The following is a 21190-nucleotide window of genomic DNA, read 5'->3' as shown; positions in this document are numbered from 1 at the left end:
CCTTGTCCTCTCTTCACATTGTGGCAATTCTGAAGCCTCAAAAATGGCCCCATTTGGGTCATTTCAGAGCTGACAATGACACTACAGTAGTCCCTCACCTATCGCTGGTGTTACGTTCAAGACCTGGCCGCGATAGGTGAAATCCGAGATGGGGAATTTATCGACTGATAGTACTTATTTAAGTATTTATATTGTAATTGTTTGGTAAGTTTTCATTGTTTTAAGTGTTTATAAACCCTTCCCACACAGTATTTATTTTAGATACAGTATTTAAATACAGTATTTACAATTTTAGATATATTTTTTTTTTAAAAAAACCTGCCGATTGAGTTCGGCGGGCTGTTTAAATCTGCCGATCGACTTCCTCAGAAACCCGCGATGAAGTGAAGCCGCAGTAGGTGAAGCGCGGTATAGCGAGGGACTACTGTATTGCTACAGGAACCTAGAATTGCTATTAGTAATCTTATTTAGTATAGCTAAATTGCAGTGACTCTTGTTTCCTATCAAAAGTCAGTATGAAGTGACACTTTTCTTTTCCTCCCTCCCTCCCTCCCGCTATTACAAAGTCTGGAGTTATTTGGCATAAAACAGCCTTATTGAAAAATGACATTCTACAATGACAAAAGACACTGTGCCACAATTGTCCTATGTCAAAAATGATGCATCAGTGAAGATAAAATGTCTCTGGTGACATGCTCTCCAGCACAGCCTTTTCAAAAGTATGTGTGAATTGGAAGCTGGTCTATTAGCTGCATTTGTGTTTCTAGTGTTACAATTTTAGTCCAGGGAAATAATGTGCTTCACTGGATGGTCCTTTTTCTTGTTAAAATTTTCCTATTACCGCAGTATGAACTTCTGTAGCAATAGATGCAAAAAAGAAGGCTCGAGTGACATTATAAGCTTATCTTAGGCAGTGCACCCAAAACACAATCTCCTTTGAGAATATCTAGATTATTAAAACTGTGTTTAGCCCTTGAGGGTGTGAAACAAAATAGAATAGCTAAATGAATTCTTATGAAATATCATATTCGAGTTAGAAAGAAAATACTGTTATGCATACAAATGGCTGTGGCAGGGTTTGTTTTTTTTTACTTAAGACTATTATTTATTTGCAATTGTAGAAAGCTGATCCCGAATCCTCCCTAGACCATCCAACATAGTGTCCAATGTTTGTTTGTTCAGCTCTACTGTTAATGCAGAGGTTGCAAAGTCATCCCCACACAAACCAGCATCTTCTTGAATCTGAAAGAAAACCAGAGGTTTTTTAAAATCATCCTACGGGAAATATAAAAGGAATCTAACCTCAAAGCACATATCCCTTTCTATCTATTTATATTGTATTTTTTATTATTGTTTAAGGCCGCCCTGAGTCCTTTGGGATAGGGCGGCATAGAAGTCAAACAAACAAACAAGACTTCCTCATTATTGCACATTCTTCAAAAACAGATAGGATACATACAGTAGTTCTAGGTTGTAGGCCAGCAAGCTCAAAGATTCCTTCTCTTTATTTATTTATTTATTTATTTATTTATTGGATTTGTATGCCGCCCCTCTCCAGAGACTCGGGGCGGCTAACAGCGACAATAATACAGTGTACAATAATAATTTGGTATTGATGATTAAAAATCAATTAATATAAAAACCAAACATACATACATACATACCATGCATAGAATTGTAAAGGCCTAGGGGGAAAGAGGATCTCAATTCCCCCATGCCTGGCGGCAGAGGTGGGTTTTAAGTTGTTTACGAAAGGCAAGGAGGGTGGGGGCAGTTCTAATCTCTGGGGGGAGTTGGTTCCAGAGGGCCGGGGCCGCCACAGAGAAGGCTCTTCCCCTGGGTCCCGCCAGGCGACATTGCTTAGTTGACGGGACCCGGAGAAGATCCACTCTGTGGGACCTAACTGGTCGCTGGGATTCGTGCAGCAGAAGGCGGTCCCTGAGGTAATCTGGTCCGGTGCCATGAAGGGCTTTATAGGTCATAACCAACACTTTGAATTGTGACCAGAAACTGATCGGCAACCAATGCAGATTGCGGAGTGTTGGTGTAACATGGGCATATTTGGGAAAGCCCATGATTGCTCTCGCAGCTGCATTCTGCACGATCTGAAGTTTCCGAACATTTTTCAAAGGTAGCCCCATGTAGAGAGCGTTACAGTAGTCAAGCCTCGAGGTGATGAGGGCATGAGTGACCGTGAGCAGTGACTCCCGGTCCAAGTAGGGTCGCAACTGGTGCACCAGGCGAACCTGGGCAAACGTCCCCCTCGCCACAGCTGAAAGATGTTTCTCTAATGTGAGCTGTGGATCGAGGAGGACGCCCAAGTTGCGAACCTTCTCTGAGGGGGCCAGTGATTCTCCCCCCAGGGTAATGGACGGACAGATGGAGTTGTCCTTGGGAGGTAAGATCCACAGCCACTCCGTCTTGTCTGGGTTGAGTTTGAGCTTGTTGACACTCATCCAGGCCCTAACATCCTCCAGGCACCGGCCCATCACTTCCACTGCTTCGTTGGCTGGACATGGGGTGGAGATGTATAACTGGGTATCATCGGCGTATTGATGATACCTCACCCCATGCCCTTGGATGATCTCACCTAGCGGTTTCATGTAGATATTAAATAGCAGGGGGGAGAGGACCGACCCCTGAGGCACCCCACAAGGGAGAGACCTAGAGGTCGACCTCTGATCCCCTACTAACACCGACTGCGACCGACCAGAGTGGTATGAGGAGAACCACTGAAGAACAGTGCCTCCCACTCCCAACCCCTCTAGTCGGTGCAGAAGGATACCATGGTCGATGGTATCGAAAGCCGCTGAGAGGTCAAGAAGCACCAGGACAGAGGACAAGCCCCTGTCCTGGGCCCGCCAGAGATCATCCATCAACGCGACCAAAGCAGTTTCCGTGCTGTAGCCGGGCCTGAATCCAGACTGTTGAGGACCTAGATAATCCGCTTCTTCCAAGGACCGCTGGAGCTGAAGTGCCACCACTTTCTCAACAACCTTCCCCATAAAGGGAAGGTTGGAGACTGGACGGTAGTTATTGAGTATGGCTGGGTCCAGGGAAGGCTTCTTGAGGAAGCTTACTGCTCATTCTCCCTTCATATTATTATTATTATTATTATTATTATTATTATTATTATTATTATTATTAATTAGATTTGTCGTCCTAATCTCCGGGGGGGGGAGGTTGATTCCAGAGGGTCGGGGCCACCACAGAGAAGGCTCTTCCCCTGGGTCCCATCAGACAACACTGTTTCATCGACGGGACCCGGAGAAGGCCAACTCTGTGGGACCTAACCAGTCGCTGGGATTTTGGTTTAATGTAATCCTGCTTCAAAAAAAACTAGACTTGAAAAAGCTAAAATTTATCAGGAAGGACTTAACAAATTCAAGCTATATAGTCTGGAGGACAGAAGGGAAAGGGGGGGACATGATTGAAACATTTAAATATGTTAAAGGGTTAAATAAGGTTCAGGAGGGAAGTGTTTTTAATAGGAAACTGAATAAAAGAAAAGGTGGCACAATGTAAGGTTAGTTGGGGGGAAAGATCAGTAGCAACGTGAGAAAATATTATTTTACTGAAAGAGTAGTAGATGCTTGGAACAAACTTCCAGCAGACGTGGTTGGTAAATCCACAGTGACTGAATTTAAACATGCCTGGGATAAATATATATCCATCCTAAGATAAAATACAGGAAATAGTGTAAGGGCAGACTAGATGGACGATGAGGTCTTTTTCTGCAGTCAATCTTCTATGCTTCTATGTTTCTAGACAAATTTCTTAGAAGAAGCCAAACTGCTGGTTTTTCTTTCCTTGTCAGGCTGCCATATATATCATATTCTGATTTTGTCTGAATGTGGTTTCATTGTAATGCAAAACAATGTGTGTGTGTATGTATGTATGTATGTATGTATGTATGTATGTATGTATGTATGCATGCATGCATGCATGCATGCATTTATTTATTTATTAGATTTGTATGCCGCCCCTCTCTGTAGACTCGGAGCCTTTGCAGTAGATGTTAATCATTGAGTAAGTGCTTCTTCGTATGCCATAGTCATAGAGATGATAATATGTAAACAGTATGATTGATCCTGCCTTGGTAAACATATTCCACGGAAATCAATGTGAAAAGTCCCATTCCTACCTAAAATCCTATTGATTTAAGCTAATAGTTAGGGCAATTAACTTAAACTTTGTTAAGACCTGAGCGATATAGTAACCACATTCAGAGATTTGCTGAGTATGCTTACAGTATTTTCAATTACCACAGTAAATAAGATCAGATGAAATCTGGCATGAATACAATTGCCCTTGAGAACTTCCAGATAAACAGGAAAGTTGGAGATAAAGCTAGAATATGGACTTTTTTTTTACATTGTTACCATTTAGGAAACCTGAATGTAGCTTTTTGGTAGATCCATTTAAGTTTTAGAAACATAGAAACATAGAAGTCTGACGGCAGAAAAAGACCTCCTGGTCCCTCTAGCCTGCCCTTATACTATTTTCTGTATTTTATCTTAGGATGGATATATGTTTATCCCAGACATGTTTAAATTCAGTTACTGTGGATTTATCTACCACGTCTGCTGGAAGTTTGTTCCAAGGATCTACTACTCTTTCAGTAAAATAATATTTTCTCATGTTGCTTTTGATCTTTCCCCCAACTAACTTCAGATTGTGTCCCCTTGTTCTTGTGTTCACTTTCCTATTAAAAACACTTCCCTCCTGGACCTTATTTAACCCTTTAATATATTTAAATGTTTTGATCATGTCCCCCCTTTTCCTTCTGTACTCCAGACTATACAGATTGAGTTCATTAAGTCTTTCCTGATACGTTTTATGCTTAAGACCTTCCACCATTCTTGTAGCCCGTCTTTGGACCCGTTCAATTTTGTCAATATATTTTTGTAGGTGAGGTCTCCAGAACTGAACACAGTATTCCAAATGTGGTCTCACCAGCACTCTATATAAGGGGATCACAATCTCCCTCTTCCTGCTTGTTATACCTCTAGCTATGCAGCCAAGCATCCTACTTGCTTTCCCTACCGCCTGACTGCACTGTTCACCCATTTTGAGACTGTCAGAAATCACTACCCCTAAATCCTTTTCTTCTGAAGTATTGGATTTTCTGAAGATACTACAGGTAGTTCTTGTTTAACAAAGCAATCTTGCTTTGATTATTCAAAGTTATGATGGTACTTGAAAAAAGCAACTAATTATATGATTGTGATTTGGTGCCCTGATGACACAGTGGTTAGAATGTAGTATTGCATGCTAATTCTGCCCATGGCCTGGAATTTGATCCTGACAGGGTTCAAGATTAACTTAGCCTTCCATCCTTCTGAGGTTGTAATATGAGGAGCTAGACTGTTGGGGACAATATGACTTTATAAGCCTCTTAGAGAGGGCTGTAAAACATTATGGAATGGTATACAGTCCTCGGAGAGGGGCGGCATATAAATACAAACAAACAAACAAACAAACAAATGCCTAAGTGCTGTTGCTATTACTTAGCATTTGTTGCTATGGTTACAGCATCCTGTGGTCATATGGCTGACATTTGTGATTTTCTCAGCCATTTTCCAACAAGCAAAGTCAGTGGGTAAGCCAGCTCATAAATCAAGATCACATGATGTCTCACTGAGTAACCACAGTGGATCACTTAATAACCATGGCAAAAAAAGGAAAATCATGTGTGGTTGAGTGCCTCACTTAATGACACATTTTCCAGTTCATATGTAGGGTTGCGAAGTCCAGGGACTTACTTGTATGACAAAATCAGACGTGCTATTTTTTCACTTTTTGCCCCTTCCTCTGGTCTTGCATTTTTTTAAAGTGCCAACTGGAAACTAACCAGAGGAAATCAGCCCTGGGGAATTGTTATCACTGTCCTACACAGAATACAACTACCCAGAAAAACAGTTTTCCCATTAATAGCTTGGCAGAGGCTTCACTTTTCCACCCTCAGACCAGTTTTAGGACTTAGTCAGTTATTAAGGCATTTATGATTTAATAGGGGCCTGTATATATAATAGGTTCCTTTATAGCAGTGTTTCCCAACCTTGACAACTTGAAGATATCTGGACTTCAACTCCCAGAAGTCCCCAGCCAGCATTCGCTGGCTGGGGAATTCTGGGAGTTGAAGTCCAAATATCTTCAAGTTGCCAAGGTTGGAAAACACTGCTTTATAGCAGTGTTTCCCAACCTTTTTGGAGCCGCGGCACATTTTTCATATTTTCAAAATCCTGGGGAACATGGGGGGGGGGGGGGCGCTAAAAAAAGTTTGGATTAAAAAAATCTCTCTTCCTCCCTTTCGCTCTATTTCTCTCTCCCTCTTTCTCTCTCTTCCTTCCTTTCTCTCTCCATCCCTCTTTCTTTCTCTCTTCCTTCCTTCTTCTCTTTCTGTCTCCTCCTTCCTCTCTCATCTCTCTTTCCTTCCTCTCCCTCCCTTTCTCTTTCCTTTCTCTCCCTTTCTGTCTATCCTTTCTATCTCTCACCCCTTCTCCCTCTTTCATTCCCTTTCTCTCTCATTCCTTTCTCTCCCTCTTTCCTTTCTATCTCTCTTTCTTTTTCTCCCTCCTTCATATCTTCTTTCTCTCCCCCCTTCCTCACTCTTTCCTTTCTCCCCCTCCCTTTCTCTTCCTTTTTCTCTATCCTTTCTACTTCTTACTCTTTCTTTCTCTCCCTCCTTCATTCAATTTTCTCTCCCTCCCTTTCTCTCTCTTTCCTTTCTCTCCCTCCCTTGTTCTCCCCTGGGGCTGCCTGTGCCTGCCCTGCACCACCCAACACGGACGGACAGCCCCCGGTCGTCAGTTCATCGCCCCCCCCCACACGGAGGGAGATCAGCCACTGGAGGGAAATCGGGCTGGCGGGGGCGGCGAATCCACCTCCCCACTCGGGTGGAGGGAGATCGGGCTGGCGAGGGTGGTGGATCCGCGTCCCCAGCCACTGGAGGGAAATCGGGCTGGCAGGGGTGGCGAATCCACCTCCCCACTCGGGTGGAGGGAAATCGGGCTGGCGGGGGCGGCGAATCCACCTCCCCACTCGGGTGGAGGGAGATCGGGCTGGCGAGGGCGGTGGATCCGCGTCCCCAGCCGCGCGGAGGGAAATCGGGCAGGGGGGCGGGTGGCCGCGGCTCCCTGTGCGCCCCTGGAAAAGGGTGCGCGGGGGGGCATTTTGGGGTGCGTTGGCGTGCGCAGCCTACAGGGAACGGTGCCCGGGGCCGCTGCAGCCAGCAGCCTGTTTCCGCTGCCAGTGCCCTCCCACCGGGCCCCAAAGGACACTTGCCGCCGACGCCATTGAAGGCGGGAAAAAGGCACGAAGAATGAAGCTCTCCTTCTTCCTGCCTTCCTTCTTTGGGGCGCAGCAGGAGAGCGCCAGAAACCGCGGCATCGGGCAGGAGCCGGGTTGGAGGCACCGGCAGCTCCCCGCCCAGCTGGAGCTGTCGCGGCACACCTGGCTGTGTCTCGCGGCACACTAGTGTGCCGCGGCACACCGGTTGGGAAACGCTGCTTTATAGGACCTAACTTCACTTACAAACCTCTAGAAATGTTTATGCAATTTGCGCCTTCATGCGGCTTATGAAATCTCTCCATGCAACCTGCCTAAGAGGCCACCACTATCATATTTTCCCTGTTTGCTTAAGGAAGAATTTCAATGGGAAGAGCAGCATACAAATGCAGATTTGGCCTCATAAATATTCCACAAAATTTAAATTCCAGGCACTAGTTGACTGTCATTAGAACAGATTTTACTTATAGCAATCAACCAGTGGTTTAATGTCGGAATAATGAGATAAGGCGGTGGCAAGGCTGTTGATTGTGACACATCTTCAAGTTATGCAAGTCCTGATTTATATACACAGAATGTATGCACTGGCTGTAAAACTGATAGCCACATTTTGTAGATGCTTGTGGTGTGAGAATTGACACACAGGAAAATCAACTTACACAAGCAATTCCACCTGCCTCACCAAGTACATCTTCTCCTTTCCTCCCTATTTTTTACTATAATTCTATTTTTGATTGTAGTTTCCATTTTTGTTTTATTATAAATATTTACCGGTTATGATTTTAATGCTTCTAATGCTGTAAGCCATCCAGAGTTATGATGAAATAAAATGGGCAGCAAATAAATTAAAGAAAGAAAGAAAAATTAAATAAATTCATATATACATAAAAACGTAACTTGGGGACCTCTTTATACACTGGATGCGAGGCACACAGTTATGGGCAGTACTCTGACGCTGGTTTAACTTGCGCTGTGTTATTTATTCATAAAATACTGTGATCTGAAATATACTGTGTGTCTATATGTGTGTGTGTGTGTACAGTGTGTGTATGTATGTATGTATGTATGTATGTATGTATGGATGGATGGATGGATGGATGTATTTATTCAACTTTTGTGCCGCCCAAACCCAAAGGACTCGTGTGTGTGTGTGTATGTATGTATATGTGCGTGTGTATATATATGTGTGTGTTTGTGTATGTATATGTATATATGTTTGCATAGAAAGGGAAAAACTGTCTCTCTTGTGAAAAACTAATAAATGCACGAAAATCCATCTGACAATACCTTAAGTTGTAGCAGGCAAGTTGGAATAGCCATTTTGCTGATATTGTCTGAAGATGTCTTGATGTCCACTCTCCAATCCATATCTACTAGTCTTGGGAGGGAAACTGAAATTGAAAGGACATGGAATGGAATCAGTGAACCAATACACTTAAGTCTGAACGGTACCTCTGTTCTTGGAAATCACCATCAAGTTTGTTAAACAATTCCAGAATTCTTTAAGTTAAGTTTACCCAGATAAAAACTGAAGTTCATCAACTTTCTTGTCGAAAAGTTGCTGAAACTAAGCATATTAATCAATTTTTGCATAGAAGCATTTGCATTAATATGCTTCATGAAAATAAGCATATTTTCAGATTAGCTTGTTCAGATCAATAGCAGAACACAACTTTTCTCAATTTATCACTTATAAATATATTCATCTACAAAACCTATAATCTTTAGCCATACTGGAAGTCCAAAACAAGAAGAGGATACCATGTTTGGTAAGGTTGATCCCATTGATTTCTTGGTAGGCATAATTTTTCTACACATACAAGGTCAAGGTTTAATTGATACCTCCAGTTAAAATTATTACCAATGTGATTTGAAAAACATTTGCATTAAACCCTAGAAAAAAGTTTGTAAGTGGATAAAATTTCACCAATCAAACAATTTATTGGTAGCCATACGTATGGAGTTTCATATTCATTATTCCCTAAGTGGATTTTCAGTTAAAGATTTAGAAAAGATCCTTGCCAGAAATCTTGAAAGCTGCTAGATGTGACAGTGTATATTACAAAATAAAGAATGGCAGATCAATAGCTTTGTTCAATATAAGACAGATTCATTGTGCAATCATACTGCTCCAGATGTTTTTCTGCTATCGTATGTAGAGTGGCATACATTATTATGCATGGATGCAATCACTATATTTTAATGTCAGATATATGGAGAATTGTTATTTACAAAGTAGCACTTTGTAGGTTTTGTATTCTACTACTTGTAATAAGATATATTACTTTACAAGATCCTAGGCACTAAGATGCCTATTTGGGTTCCCATTAACCAATGACAAAAAACTGGGGAAAGTATAGTCCAACAAAATTTAGAGTACACCAGGCTGCCCACTCATATTATTGACTATGTTCCAGGGGCAGATGAAAACTTGTTAAAACGGGGGGAGGGGGGTCCTTATGGCTCTGGAAAACAAATATAAGAGGGGAAATCTAGAATGAAGAAATGTAATTGCTATTTTTTTCTTTCGATTTCTGGAAAGTTATATTCTTCTTTTATGGCTCTGTATCTTATATATTGTGACTCTTTTGCCCTTTGTTCAACCCAGCCAAGCATTTTCTGAATGCATGTAAGAGAAAGAGAGGGGAGGGAGGGAAAGAGGGAGGGAGGGAGGGAGGGAGGAAGGAAGGAAGGAAGGAAGGAAGGAAGGAAGGAAGGAAGGAAGGAAGGAAGGAAGGAAGTTCTATGAAAACTATATTGGCTCAGTAATAATGGAATTCTGAATTTTTACTGTGAATAGGTCAAGGAATGGACTTTATATTGCAGATCCCATTTATGTTTATTTATTTTATTGAATCTAATTACATAATTCTTTCATAATTTGGATGGAAAATCTATATTCAGCCCTGAAACAATTTAACATTTTTATTTAGATTCTCAATATTATTTTTTTTAAAAATATTTATTTATTTCCTTACTTACTTATTCATTCATTCATTCATTTATGCCACCCCTCTCCAAGGACTCAGGGAGGCTTACAACATATAAAAATACAATGGAAACATCTTAAATCCAATTTTACTTTGAAATTACCTACTCTAAAACCTACGTTTATTACAAATCAATCAATCCCATTCACACAGCAAACATAGATTTCCTTTATCAGCCAAGGGGCAAGTAATTAATAACCCCAAGCCAAGGGGCAAGTAATTAATAACCCCAAGCCAAAGGGCAAGTAATTAATAACCCCAAGCCTGAAGACAAATGAGTCTTCAGACTTGGAAAAAAAGAGGATATATATTTGTATAGAGTTGATTTTTAAATATTTGTTATTGGTTTCAAAAACTTAAAACTGATTTTTTGTATACTGATCACTATACAGTATACCGGCTTGTTGCCTCAGAAATGATACCGCCTCATAATTCTGACAAGTTATTAAAAAAGGCTGAACTAAGGACAGTTCAATTTGTCACAAAAGGCTCAAATTTTAGATAAACCTTCCCTTTTGACATCTTTTTTTTTTAAAAACACCACCAAGAATTCAACTCATTACAGTTTGTCCCCAGAGGAATGGCAGAACCCAGATCGAGTCATCCATTTTGATTGGATCTTTACACGTCAGGAAAAAAATAATGGATTATAGTATGACCAGAAGCAAAGCATTTCAGATGCACAATAGAAGGCAGCTGTGGTCTAACTCCTAAGAAATAACGGTTAGATTGTGATAAACATTCTGTTTGTTAATTTCCTGTAAAGCCTTACCCTGATTTGTTTTAATTCAATTAAGATTCATTTAAGTCTAATTAGAAACCTAGCTTTCTAATAAGATAATTGCCATTCCAAATTCCGCAAGGATTACAAAACTCGGCACCTGCGCAGAACCTAGAAATAATCCTGATGGTAACATTTCTGACAGTTAGGAATGGCACATCAGAGAATCTTTATAAATAGACTATAAATACACAAGAGGATTGCATTCTTCATCCATCCATCTTCCTCCACCCACTCATCCATTTTCCTCCGCTCAAGTCTGGCTTAATTAACCTGTAATCTAGTTCACACATAGAAATTGCTTCTAGTTCTACTGATCTATAGCCTCAAGCTTCCTGAAAGAGGCAGCAACCATCAGCTCACTTGGCAGTCAAAGATCAAGACTGTTCCAAAAACCAATTAATGGTTTAGTTTTGGTGCCTGCAAACCAAAACCTGCTGATACATGGCATGTGTATAGGATAGCAACCTTCAGATGCCTCATCTATTTGTTGGAGCCCCAGAGACAATTCTATTTGATGGATGACTCTGGAAGATGCTCCTGACCTTATTTGTAGCAGACTAAAACTAATGAAGTCAAGATGGGGAGGGGGAAAAAAAACCCCAACAACCCAGCAATAGCATAGATGCTTACAGTGCAAGAAATTCCATATATTTCTTCAGAATAACACCCAATACTTACTTGCTGAATTCAATTCACCTCAATGTGAATTGCTTCCAAACAAGTACACTTAAAATGACAGGTGTTTAAAGCAGTTCAAAATCAAAATGTTTCAGGCTCAAAATGTCCCAATTTAAGTTCAAAACAATTTCCTAACCATTTCAGAAGTATTCAGACCTTGCAATGACCTCATTTCAAGCTCAGAACTGAGGTGTTTTCGTGTGTCAAACACTTCCGTTCAGGTGAAAAGAGGCAAATCAAACAAATGTCATCTCAAGCTCAAAGAATTTAGACTCTGAAACATTTTGCACAACTATATTTAAAACTGAATCTTCTAAGAATGGGGCTGGATCAATGTATATAGTATACAATGTTCATTTGCGAAATTGTTTTTTACTACCATTAAAAAAAATCTAATCTCCATTTAAGGCTAATGACCATTGCCTAGTGTAATCTTGTCATAAATATCTCATGCAATGGCTGGAGAAGCTATCAATTGTGCGCAAGATCTATATTTTCCTCAACACACGTAGAAAATGAATAGAAACCTTTCTCTTATCCATTAAGAATTCTCAAGGGGTAGGGTAAGGAGGAGAGGGGAGGAAAAATATTTTTTTCCTCCTTCATTCAAGTCTTTGTTTCTTGCTCACATTTAATACACACATACAGCTTTACATTAGAAAACCAGCTCAAAATAATTAATTCATCCTAGTGGTCACTTTGTCTTGTCTGCCCTCAGAACATTTTTTATTGTTTTGCACTAGTTATAATCATATTCCATTTATGTATTAATAAAAGTGAAGCATCTGAATTGTTGGTTTTTTTTTTTTACTAAAGAATGACTTCTCCTTTTTCTGTGAGAGTCCATTCGTCTGTTTGTTCATCTTAGTTTGGCAAATATTCATTGGGCAAATATTGTCTGAGTATTCTCAACGTATGTTCATGTAATGTGTATGTTTGTGTGCTTGCTAATAAAAATTGCAATCACATACATAAAAATAAAAGAATAAAAATAAAAAATAAAATGCAGAAAATGAAAACAAAGGAAAACTAAGAGGATACTAAATAAATAAAGAAAAGAAATATATTAATAAATTATATTCTTCTTAGGCAGGGGATATAATTCAGCGGATTCCTTAGAAAGATATAGCCTTTTCCTTGAATTTGTAGAGAAACTGGTCTCTGTTCCATGCATGTCCCAATTCAGGACTCGCTTGCTAATTTAAACTGCTTCCTCCAATCTATTTTCATGTCTTTCTTGAAAATGATTATTAGCACACCATGCCAGAGTTATATTCAGTGGTCAAAAAGTTTGATCAAAAGACCATCACAACTTAGTATTTAATAACACATAAAAGGATCCTGGTAAGAAGGAAGAAAATAAGGCAAGTATGAAAGATGGGGAAGAAGCTTTTAGAAACACAACCTCTGAACAAAGGAGCCATCAGTCATTACATACTGGCAGTCAAATATATTTACATACTTTAAACCAGCAATGGTGAACCTTTTTTTCCTCGGGTGCCAAAAGAGTGTGCGCACACGCTATTCCATGTGCGTGAGTGCCCACACCCATAATTCAATGCCCGGGGAGGGCAAAAACAGCTTCCGCTGCCCCCGGAAGCCCTCTGGAGGCCGGAAACGGCCTATTTCCCAACTTCTGGTAGGCCCAGTAGGCTTGTATTTCACCCTCCCCAGGTTCCAAAGGCTTCCCTGGAGCCAGGGGAGGGTAAAAACGCCCTCCCCTCTCCCCCCCAGAGACCCTCCAGAAGCCAAAAATGCCCTTCCAGAGCCTCTATGTGAGCCAAAAATCAGCTAGCCGGCATACATATATACGTTGCAGCTGAGCTAGGGCAATGGCTCGCGTGCCAGCAGATATAGTTCCACGTGCCACCTCTGGCACGCGTGCCATAGGTTCGCCATCACTGCTTTAAACATTGGTTTTTCTAGGTAATATTGAAAAAGATATACCACATTCCCATAAAAATAAGACCATGATATTGGTCTTATTTTCACATTATATTTTTTTGAATCCTGAAATAAGCACTTGGCCTTATTGTCATGCACTCAAAAACCCAATTGGGCTTATTATCAGAGAATGTCTTATTTTGGGGAAAACAGGGTACCACCAACTGACTCTGTATAACCCTCTGCAATTTTCCTGGTTTTGGAAATGTGCAATACGAACCAAGAATCAAAATCTCTAATTCAAAAAACCTAGCAGCTCTCTATTAATACTGACATTCATAAAGCAGCACGTTTTTGTAAAAATAACTTCCTTGTAGGAAACAATGCATTTCATTTCTTGTTTAACAAAAGTGGGGTATTGAAAACATATCCACTATTGCATTTTCCTGGGTTGTCAATGTATTGCCATCTACAAGAATTAGGCAGCTTAAAAGATACACAATAATGCAAGAAATTCAATGTCATTTTAATAGTAATGCCATTTTACTGCATACTGAAAAACTTTTGATAAACCAACAATGACTTAGTAATGAGATTCTCACACCTACTAAATATAAAAAAGCCTTTATTAAGCTTTGGTTCATGGAGGAATGTTTCCAGCATATTTATCAATCCCATTTATTATTGAGAAGCGATGTTAGAAAAACCATTGGGAAATGCATCAGTAAGAGAAATATTTGGTCCAAGTGTATGATAATATGAATAAACTTGCATTATCCAATATTTGGCTGAAAATGAAACTGAAGGTTGATCACTATATGAAACCAGAGCAAAGCCTAATGGAAATAAAGCATGCATGAGAATAAATGGAATGCTTAAAAATGATTCAGGAATGAACAACGATTAAGATGAGGATATTTGATTCCCCTTGATTGCTTAATACATTTAGGGATAAATATATAAGGAATGCTTGTTTAATATCGGAGGGTGTTGGTTAGACATGAACATGAACATACTTTTGTATACTATCACTGCCTTGTATACTGAAACTAAAATGTTCTGTAGGAAACATCACGCTATATCAGTGATGGCTAACCCTTTTCTTGTTGCGTGCTGAAAGCGTGCACGACAGCATGCATAAGGCAATGCATGCAATACCCCACCCATGCACTCCACCCCTGTTTATGCATGCATGGCCTCCATGTTCCCCCTGCCCCGCCTCCCCCTGCGACACCCCACCCAGTTTTGGGCCTAGGAGGCCTCCTTGCAGCCTCCTGGGATCAAACATGGGGCATGCAAGAGGGGGGGGGCTGAACCTCCCCATGCCCTATTCTGGGCCTAGCAGGCCTTTCTGTAGCCTCCTGGGACCAAAAACAGTCCGTGCAGGTTTTTGGGCCTAGCAGGCCTTCCTCAAGTCTCCTGGGACCAAAAATGCACGTGGGGCATACTGCACCCCGAAATGCTTGCCCCACCCTTGTACATGCACACATGATCCCCCAACTGCCCCTGTGCATGTGTGCACATCTCCTGCATGCGCCCTATCCTCTGCACATGTGTGGCAGATACCTGAAAATCAGCTAGTTGGCAGGAAGTGCGCACACATGCGTAATAGAGCTGAGTGGGTGATGCCTCGCATGCCCGCAGAGAGGGCTCTGTATGTCATATGTGCCATAGGTTTGCCATCATGGGGCTATATGATGTAATTCCAAGAGTACATCTGAAAATTAATGCATCAAAAACCAAAAATGGTTGAATCTCACAGGGAAAAGGGAAGGAGTGATAGCAAATTATAAAAGATAAAAACTGAGCAACTTGATGAATCTGTGATCTTTAGTAGAGTATTTATTAAAGACAGGCAAGTGGACAGAAATAATTTAAGAAGACGAAAAGTTGATAATGGGTAAAATATAGTTCAAGCAATGAATATTGCAATAAGCCAGAATGGCAGAGTATAAGAGCATGCTTCTGTCCACTTTGTTAGGTGAGAATTGGGCATTTCAGAAAAAATAAAAATTGGACGCAGTGGAAATTGGGACATTTAATAAGTGGGTGCGGTAAAACAAGAATAGGATGAAAGGTGAACCGATCCTCAATGAATATATAAATAAATATACTGAGATGATCTATTTAATAGAATGAAATGGGATAAATAGCAGAATGGATGGAATGAAATCCTCAAAAAAAGAAGGGGTGTATTAATGTGATAAAAATAAAGATGAGTGGCAAGACAGATGTGGAGATGCATAGTGAACAGTGTTGGTGTGAAGTACTATACAGTAAATAGTGTTGATGTACACTTGCTTCATTTTCTTATTTTATGTCTTTCATTTATTAGATTTAATATTTCTTATTCATTTCTGTGTTAGACATAACAACATTGGAAGAAATACTACAAGAATCCATGACTCTTCCAATAACAAAAGAGGTTGATGCTTGCTTCAGACATAATCTAGGAAACAATGTCTATGCTCGACATGCTTTATGTGAAATAGCCCTAAACTCAAATCTGTGAAATTAAATGCAGACATGCTATATTACAGAAGTGATACATTATATATAGCAATTATCCCACAGATATCCTCCTACTCACTTTGACTGGCTTGTGCTTCATTTCTCCAGGTGGCACTAAAAAGAAGAAAGAATGAATTTTTAAAAATATAATTGTCTTTGCAAGGCAGAATAGTAGCAGAAAGCAGCAACAGATTTCACAAAACTTTTTTCACTCCACAGACTTTTTTTTTTTTGGCCAGGAAATCTGAAAGGATCTAATGCATATTGGACTTCAGTGTCACTTAAAGCTTCAACAGCTGACAGTCTGCAAGATTATTTCTTTTGCTCAGTAATTGCAAATATCGTTCATTGAGGGTGACAAGTTGCTTTTATCTGCCTTCATCTGGCAATATTGCAGCTGGGAAATAAGAGTTATGCTGTGACAAACAATCACACAGAAAAGAAGGGCAATTTGACAAGGGCATGAAATCTAAATAACTATAGCCAATTTACTATAAAAATCATATCCAGTTGCTCAAGCATGGCTACATGACCTGGAATAGAGAAGTATAGAATCTTATAATAAACTCTAAAATGTCCAAATTGCTACACTGGCAGGAAATTCCAAAACTCAGAGAACCAACAAATCTTAAGGGCAACATTCTGAGAAAGACTGGCATAAGAAGCTATGGCCAGAAGTCAATGTTTCACCCCCAAATTATATCTTTGGCATACACATGATGGTGCATATAACTGGAATGATGGGGGTAAATTATTTCGGTTGATTAGGTTCCCTTTTTCTATTGGGGGGTGGGGAGTTAAGGGTATGTACTTTGATATGGAAATAGAAGCACTTCCCTTATGTGTCAAACAATACCTGTGTGTGTGTGCTTCAAAATAATGTGTAGTCGTGACAAACATTGGCAGATTCTTGACACCATGGGTCTAGATAGATGTGTAGCAGCTAGTCAGTTATAATTCAAAGTTACTATCATGAGATTTGCCTATAACTTAAGTTCAGACTGATATTGTATAAAAAACCATTCAGGGGTGCTTTTACTTGTTTTCATTTTCTAGAGATGATATATAGCCATAACAATTGCTTACCCTATCAAATTTCACGATAGACCATAACTTTCTTAAGTCATGGTCTATCATGAGCCTCAAACTGAATCCCTTTGTCTGTGCCCAAAGTTAGAAACCTGAAACATACACATTTTCCAGGAGTATCTTGGTTACAAGATTTTTAAGATTCTGGTGAAATCCTTCTGGAAAGAGAGAGAGAATTTCTTCTTGCGACGTTAGGCCATGGTAAATGATGTGTCTTGTAAAGTTATGCAAAGACTGGATTAACTACAAGAAAAATGACAGAGATAAAGGGTTTCACATTGCATTTCACAAAACATTTGTTCTTTTGCCTTCCATGTATTTTTTTAAAGAAACAAAACACTTCAATTTATGTAATCTATGTCTATCCAATTCTCTATTAAGCTTTTATACTTAATCCTTGCTCTTTAATCATCATCATCATCATGTAACTTGGGTATTTCTCATTTGCTTCAGAAGTACTAAATTAAATGCTGCAAACAAATGATTTTCTTTTGTATAATACTGCGCATCCTTAAGTATTCATACAATCTTAAACATATTTCAGCAGCTTACCTGATTTGCTTCATTGGGAGTTACTGAGAGATTGGAACAGGTACTTTCAGTGAGCTTTCCAGAGATATTTCCTGAACAAGAAAAGCACTCTTGGCATAACTGCCGAACCACATTTTTTGAAGGAGCCTTGCAAGGAAAGAAACAAATAAATAAATAAAAAATGATCCTTCACACACACACCCAAAAATATTGCAACAAGTACTAGAAACCCAAATGCCTGCATCATAGATATGTTAGTTTTCTCTTATGAAATAAAAGAAAAAAGAATGGAGCTTTTTTGGGTTTTGAATCTAGAGCTTTCTTTCTAAAAAGCTGTGATCAAGAATGGAAGATGAAAATAAGAGCAACAAGAAAAAGTCAAGGCAAAGAAGAATAAGACTAGAAATGATTCATCCAAGAAATAGCACAGGAAGAGCTGAACTGCAGCCAGTAAAATCCAGTTCTGGAGACCTCAGCTACAAAAAGATATTGACAAAATTGAACGGGTCCAAGGACGGGCTACAAGAATGGCGGAAGGTCTTAAGCATACAGCGTATCAGGAAAGACTTAATGAACTCAATCTGTATAGTCTGGAGGACAGAAGGAAAAGGGGGGACATGATCGAAACATTTAAATATGTTAAAGGGTTAAATAAGGTTCAGGAGGGAAGTGTTTTTAATAGGAAAGTGAACACAAGAACAAGGGGACACAATCTGAGGTTAGTTGGGGGAAAGATTAGAAGTAATGTGAGAAAATATTATTTTACTGAAAGAGTAGTAGATCCTTGGAACAAACTTCCAGCAGACGTGGTTGGTAAATCCACAGTAACTGAATGTAAACATACCTGGGATAAACATATATCCATCCTAAGATTAAAAATACAGGAAATAGTATAAGGGCAGACTAGATGGATCATGAGGTCTTTTTCTGTCGTCAGTCTTCTATGTTTCTATGTTAATCTACAAAGGGTAACGTGTGTAACATTGGTGCATCTGGAGGCATCTAGTAACTTCTATTTTGACATAATAAATATGTAGTTCTTGATTTTGAAGGGAGAGTAAAGTTGGATGTTGGAGAAGAAAAAGGGACCAAGTTTGTTTTTTGCCTTGTTCCCCATCATTATTTGTCTCATGACGTTTAGATAATAACCCTAATGAAAACCTGTTATTTATTTTTTCATTAATGCGTCATCGACGGAAGATTTTAGGTTTAGATTTATAAATGCCTAAAAGAAGGGGAAGTGCTTTTTTTTTTTACCCACGTCCCTGCTTCACCTGGCAATTGTGAAAAGGGGATTAAAACTAGACATCACTTTGTTAATAAGAAGCTCGGATACAAATCATAAGCACAATCATTTCTGTGCTCTGTCAGTTAAATGTGGTTTAGAGCAAAACGACTGCCGCTGATCGCTGTTTCACGGCATCCGCCTTTCCCCAAATTAAAATAAGCACACCACTTACTTTCAGTAAGAACTGAAGCGAGGCAAACACTTCCCTATCCAATGCAGCCATATTTCTCTTCCCATGTGATTAGGTTCGAAATATCACTGGAAGGAGTGAAAATAATTTTAGTCACGTGGCAAAGTCCGAAGCTGCTTTGCAGTCTGGGAGTTGTAGTCTAATGCTAATCGGCTCAGAATGTGGCCACTGGATGATTGGATTGAGTTTGCAGTGGAATTCGAGGAAGGAGGCGAGGTGGTAGCGTCGTCTGGATGCAGTGACTGAACCGCCCCAAAACTTAGACGACTGTTTGTGGGGGCTTACGAAAACTGTAGGGCAAACTACTTCAAAGTTATTCTTTGGATGGCCGATTTATTTTATATATGCATCCATTTACTGTATACGCTATGCTTTCATTCTGAGGGATGATACAAAAATCCGGATCAACCTTAAATGGCAGCAAAGTGGTCTGCATCGATTTGCTGCTATCGAAAGATGTCTGGATTTTTGCAGTCCCAGATCCAGTAGCCTTACTCTGTATTCTGTTTAATAAATACAGTGCTTGAATCAGAAATCAGAATAGTTTGGCTAGGCCGCAGTGATGGGCAAAGTTGGCTCTTTTATGACATGTGGACTTCAACTCCCAGAATTCCTGAGCTAGCATGATTGGCTCAGGAATTCTGGGAGTTGAAGTCCACAAATCATAGAAGAGCCAACTTTGCCTACCCCTGGGCTAGGAAAATCAATACCACTTAGTTTAAAGATCACAGATCTCTGTGCCCTCTTGGGATCTGTAAATAATGAAAAGGCAATTGCAAAAGCATTTAATGCTTCTGAGAAGACCCTATACACCTTGGCCATGATTATGATGTGATGTCTCAATCCTTATCAAGTCATATGAAAAAAGTGCTGTAGCACTATAGCATTCTGATTGGATTGTACCTGTGTGTATGTGTGTGTTTGCGCATGCATGCATGCATGCATATGCACAAGGCCAGTGCCTATTTTTGAAGGCTCCCTAATGTTAATGCTATATTAGTCCTCAAAATTCAGAATAGGTATTGCTGCCATGATTACTATGGCTGCCATTCTCTGCACCTTATTGTGAATGAGAGCCAATCTGAGAAGAAATGTTAAACTGTGTGTATTAAGGTGCTTTTCCATACTTGAAGAAGTGGAATTGTAAATGCCTTCAAGGCAGGGGTGAAGTCCAGCAGGTTCTGACAGGTTCTGGAGAATTGGCAGTGGAAATTTTGAGTGGTTCAGAGAACCAGCAAATACCACCTTTGGCTGGCCCCAGAGTGGGGTAGGAATGGAGATTTTGCAATATCCTTCCCCCAGGAGTGGGGAGGGAATAGGGGTTTTGCAGTGTCCTTCCCCTGGAGTGGGGTGGTAATGGAGATTTTGCAGTATACTTCCCCTTTCCACGCTCACCAAGACATGCCCACCAAGCCAGACCATGCTCACCAAGAAACACCCACAGAACCAGTAGTAAAAAAAATTGGATTTCACCACTGCTCCAAGGTTATTTTGTATGTCCAACTCTTACAATGCAATTGCTTTATGTGACCTCTTTCAACACTGGTTCTTTTAAACATTTTCCTTAGCCCATATTACATACAGCAGTATTATTTTCTTCTGAGGCATAATGAGAAATGTCAGGAAATATCTTCACAGCTCGTTCTGTAATATGTGAAATGGCTTGGAGTCACTAAAAATTGGTGATAGTCACATTTTATGTTCTTTCTGATGTGCTAGTTTTATATTGAGGATTTATAAAATCCTCTTAAATGAGTAGAGGATTTTAATGTCAAAATGCCAAATATTTTTCATTTATCTTTGGAAAGATACATTTTTAGGACACTTTTTTTCTTTTGTGCAAATTAAAATATTCTCCAATAAAAAGAGAAAAGCTAGCCCTTGAACTTTTCAAAAAGAGCAAGAATTAGAAAAGTGATATTGAAATGGTTTAGATTTATACCACATATAAATAT

At 39.8% G+C, this 21190-nt stretch overlaps 1 protein-coding gene across 1 annotated transcript; it reads right to left on the bottom strand.

The window, feature by feature from the left end:
• Positions 1-1077: 1077 nt before the first annotated feature.
• On the bottom strand, positions 1078-19324 carry LOC139155339 (COMM domain-containing protein 9-like). The gene is made up of 6 exons (XM_070730474.1): positions 19218-19324; positions 17779-17904; positions 17330-17469; positions 16217-16251; positions 8578-8681; positions 1078-1242 (listed from the first exon to the last, which is right to left on the bottom strand). Exons 1-6 carry the CDS (start codon positions 19266-19268, stop codon positions 1102-1104), a joined length of 597 nt encoding a protein of 198 aa, XP_070586575.1. The 5' UTR covers positions 19269-19324; the 3' UTR covers positions 1078-1101.
• Between the last annotated feature and the right edge of the window lie 1866 nt (positions 19325-21190).

Source organism: Erythrolamprus reginae, unplaced genomic scaffold (genome assembly GCF_031021105.1).
Source record: "Erythrolamprus reginae isolate rEryReg1 unplaced genomic scaffold, rEryReg1.hap1 H_10, whole genome shotgun sequence".
NCBI lineage: Eukaryota > Metazoa > Chordata > Lepidosauria > Squamata > Dipsadidae > Erythrolamprus > Erythrolamprus reginae.
Note: the sequence above shows the minus strand (reverse complement) of the source record. Positions and strands in the feature narration are given on the sequence as shown.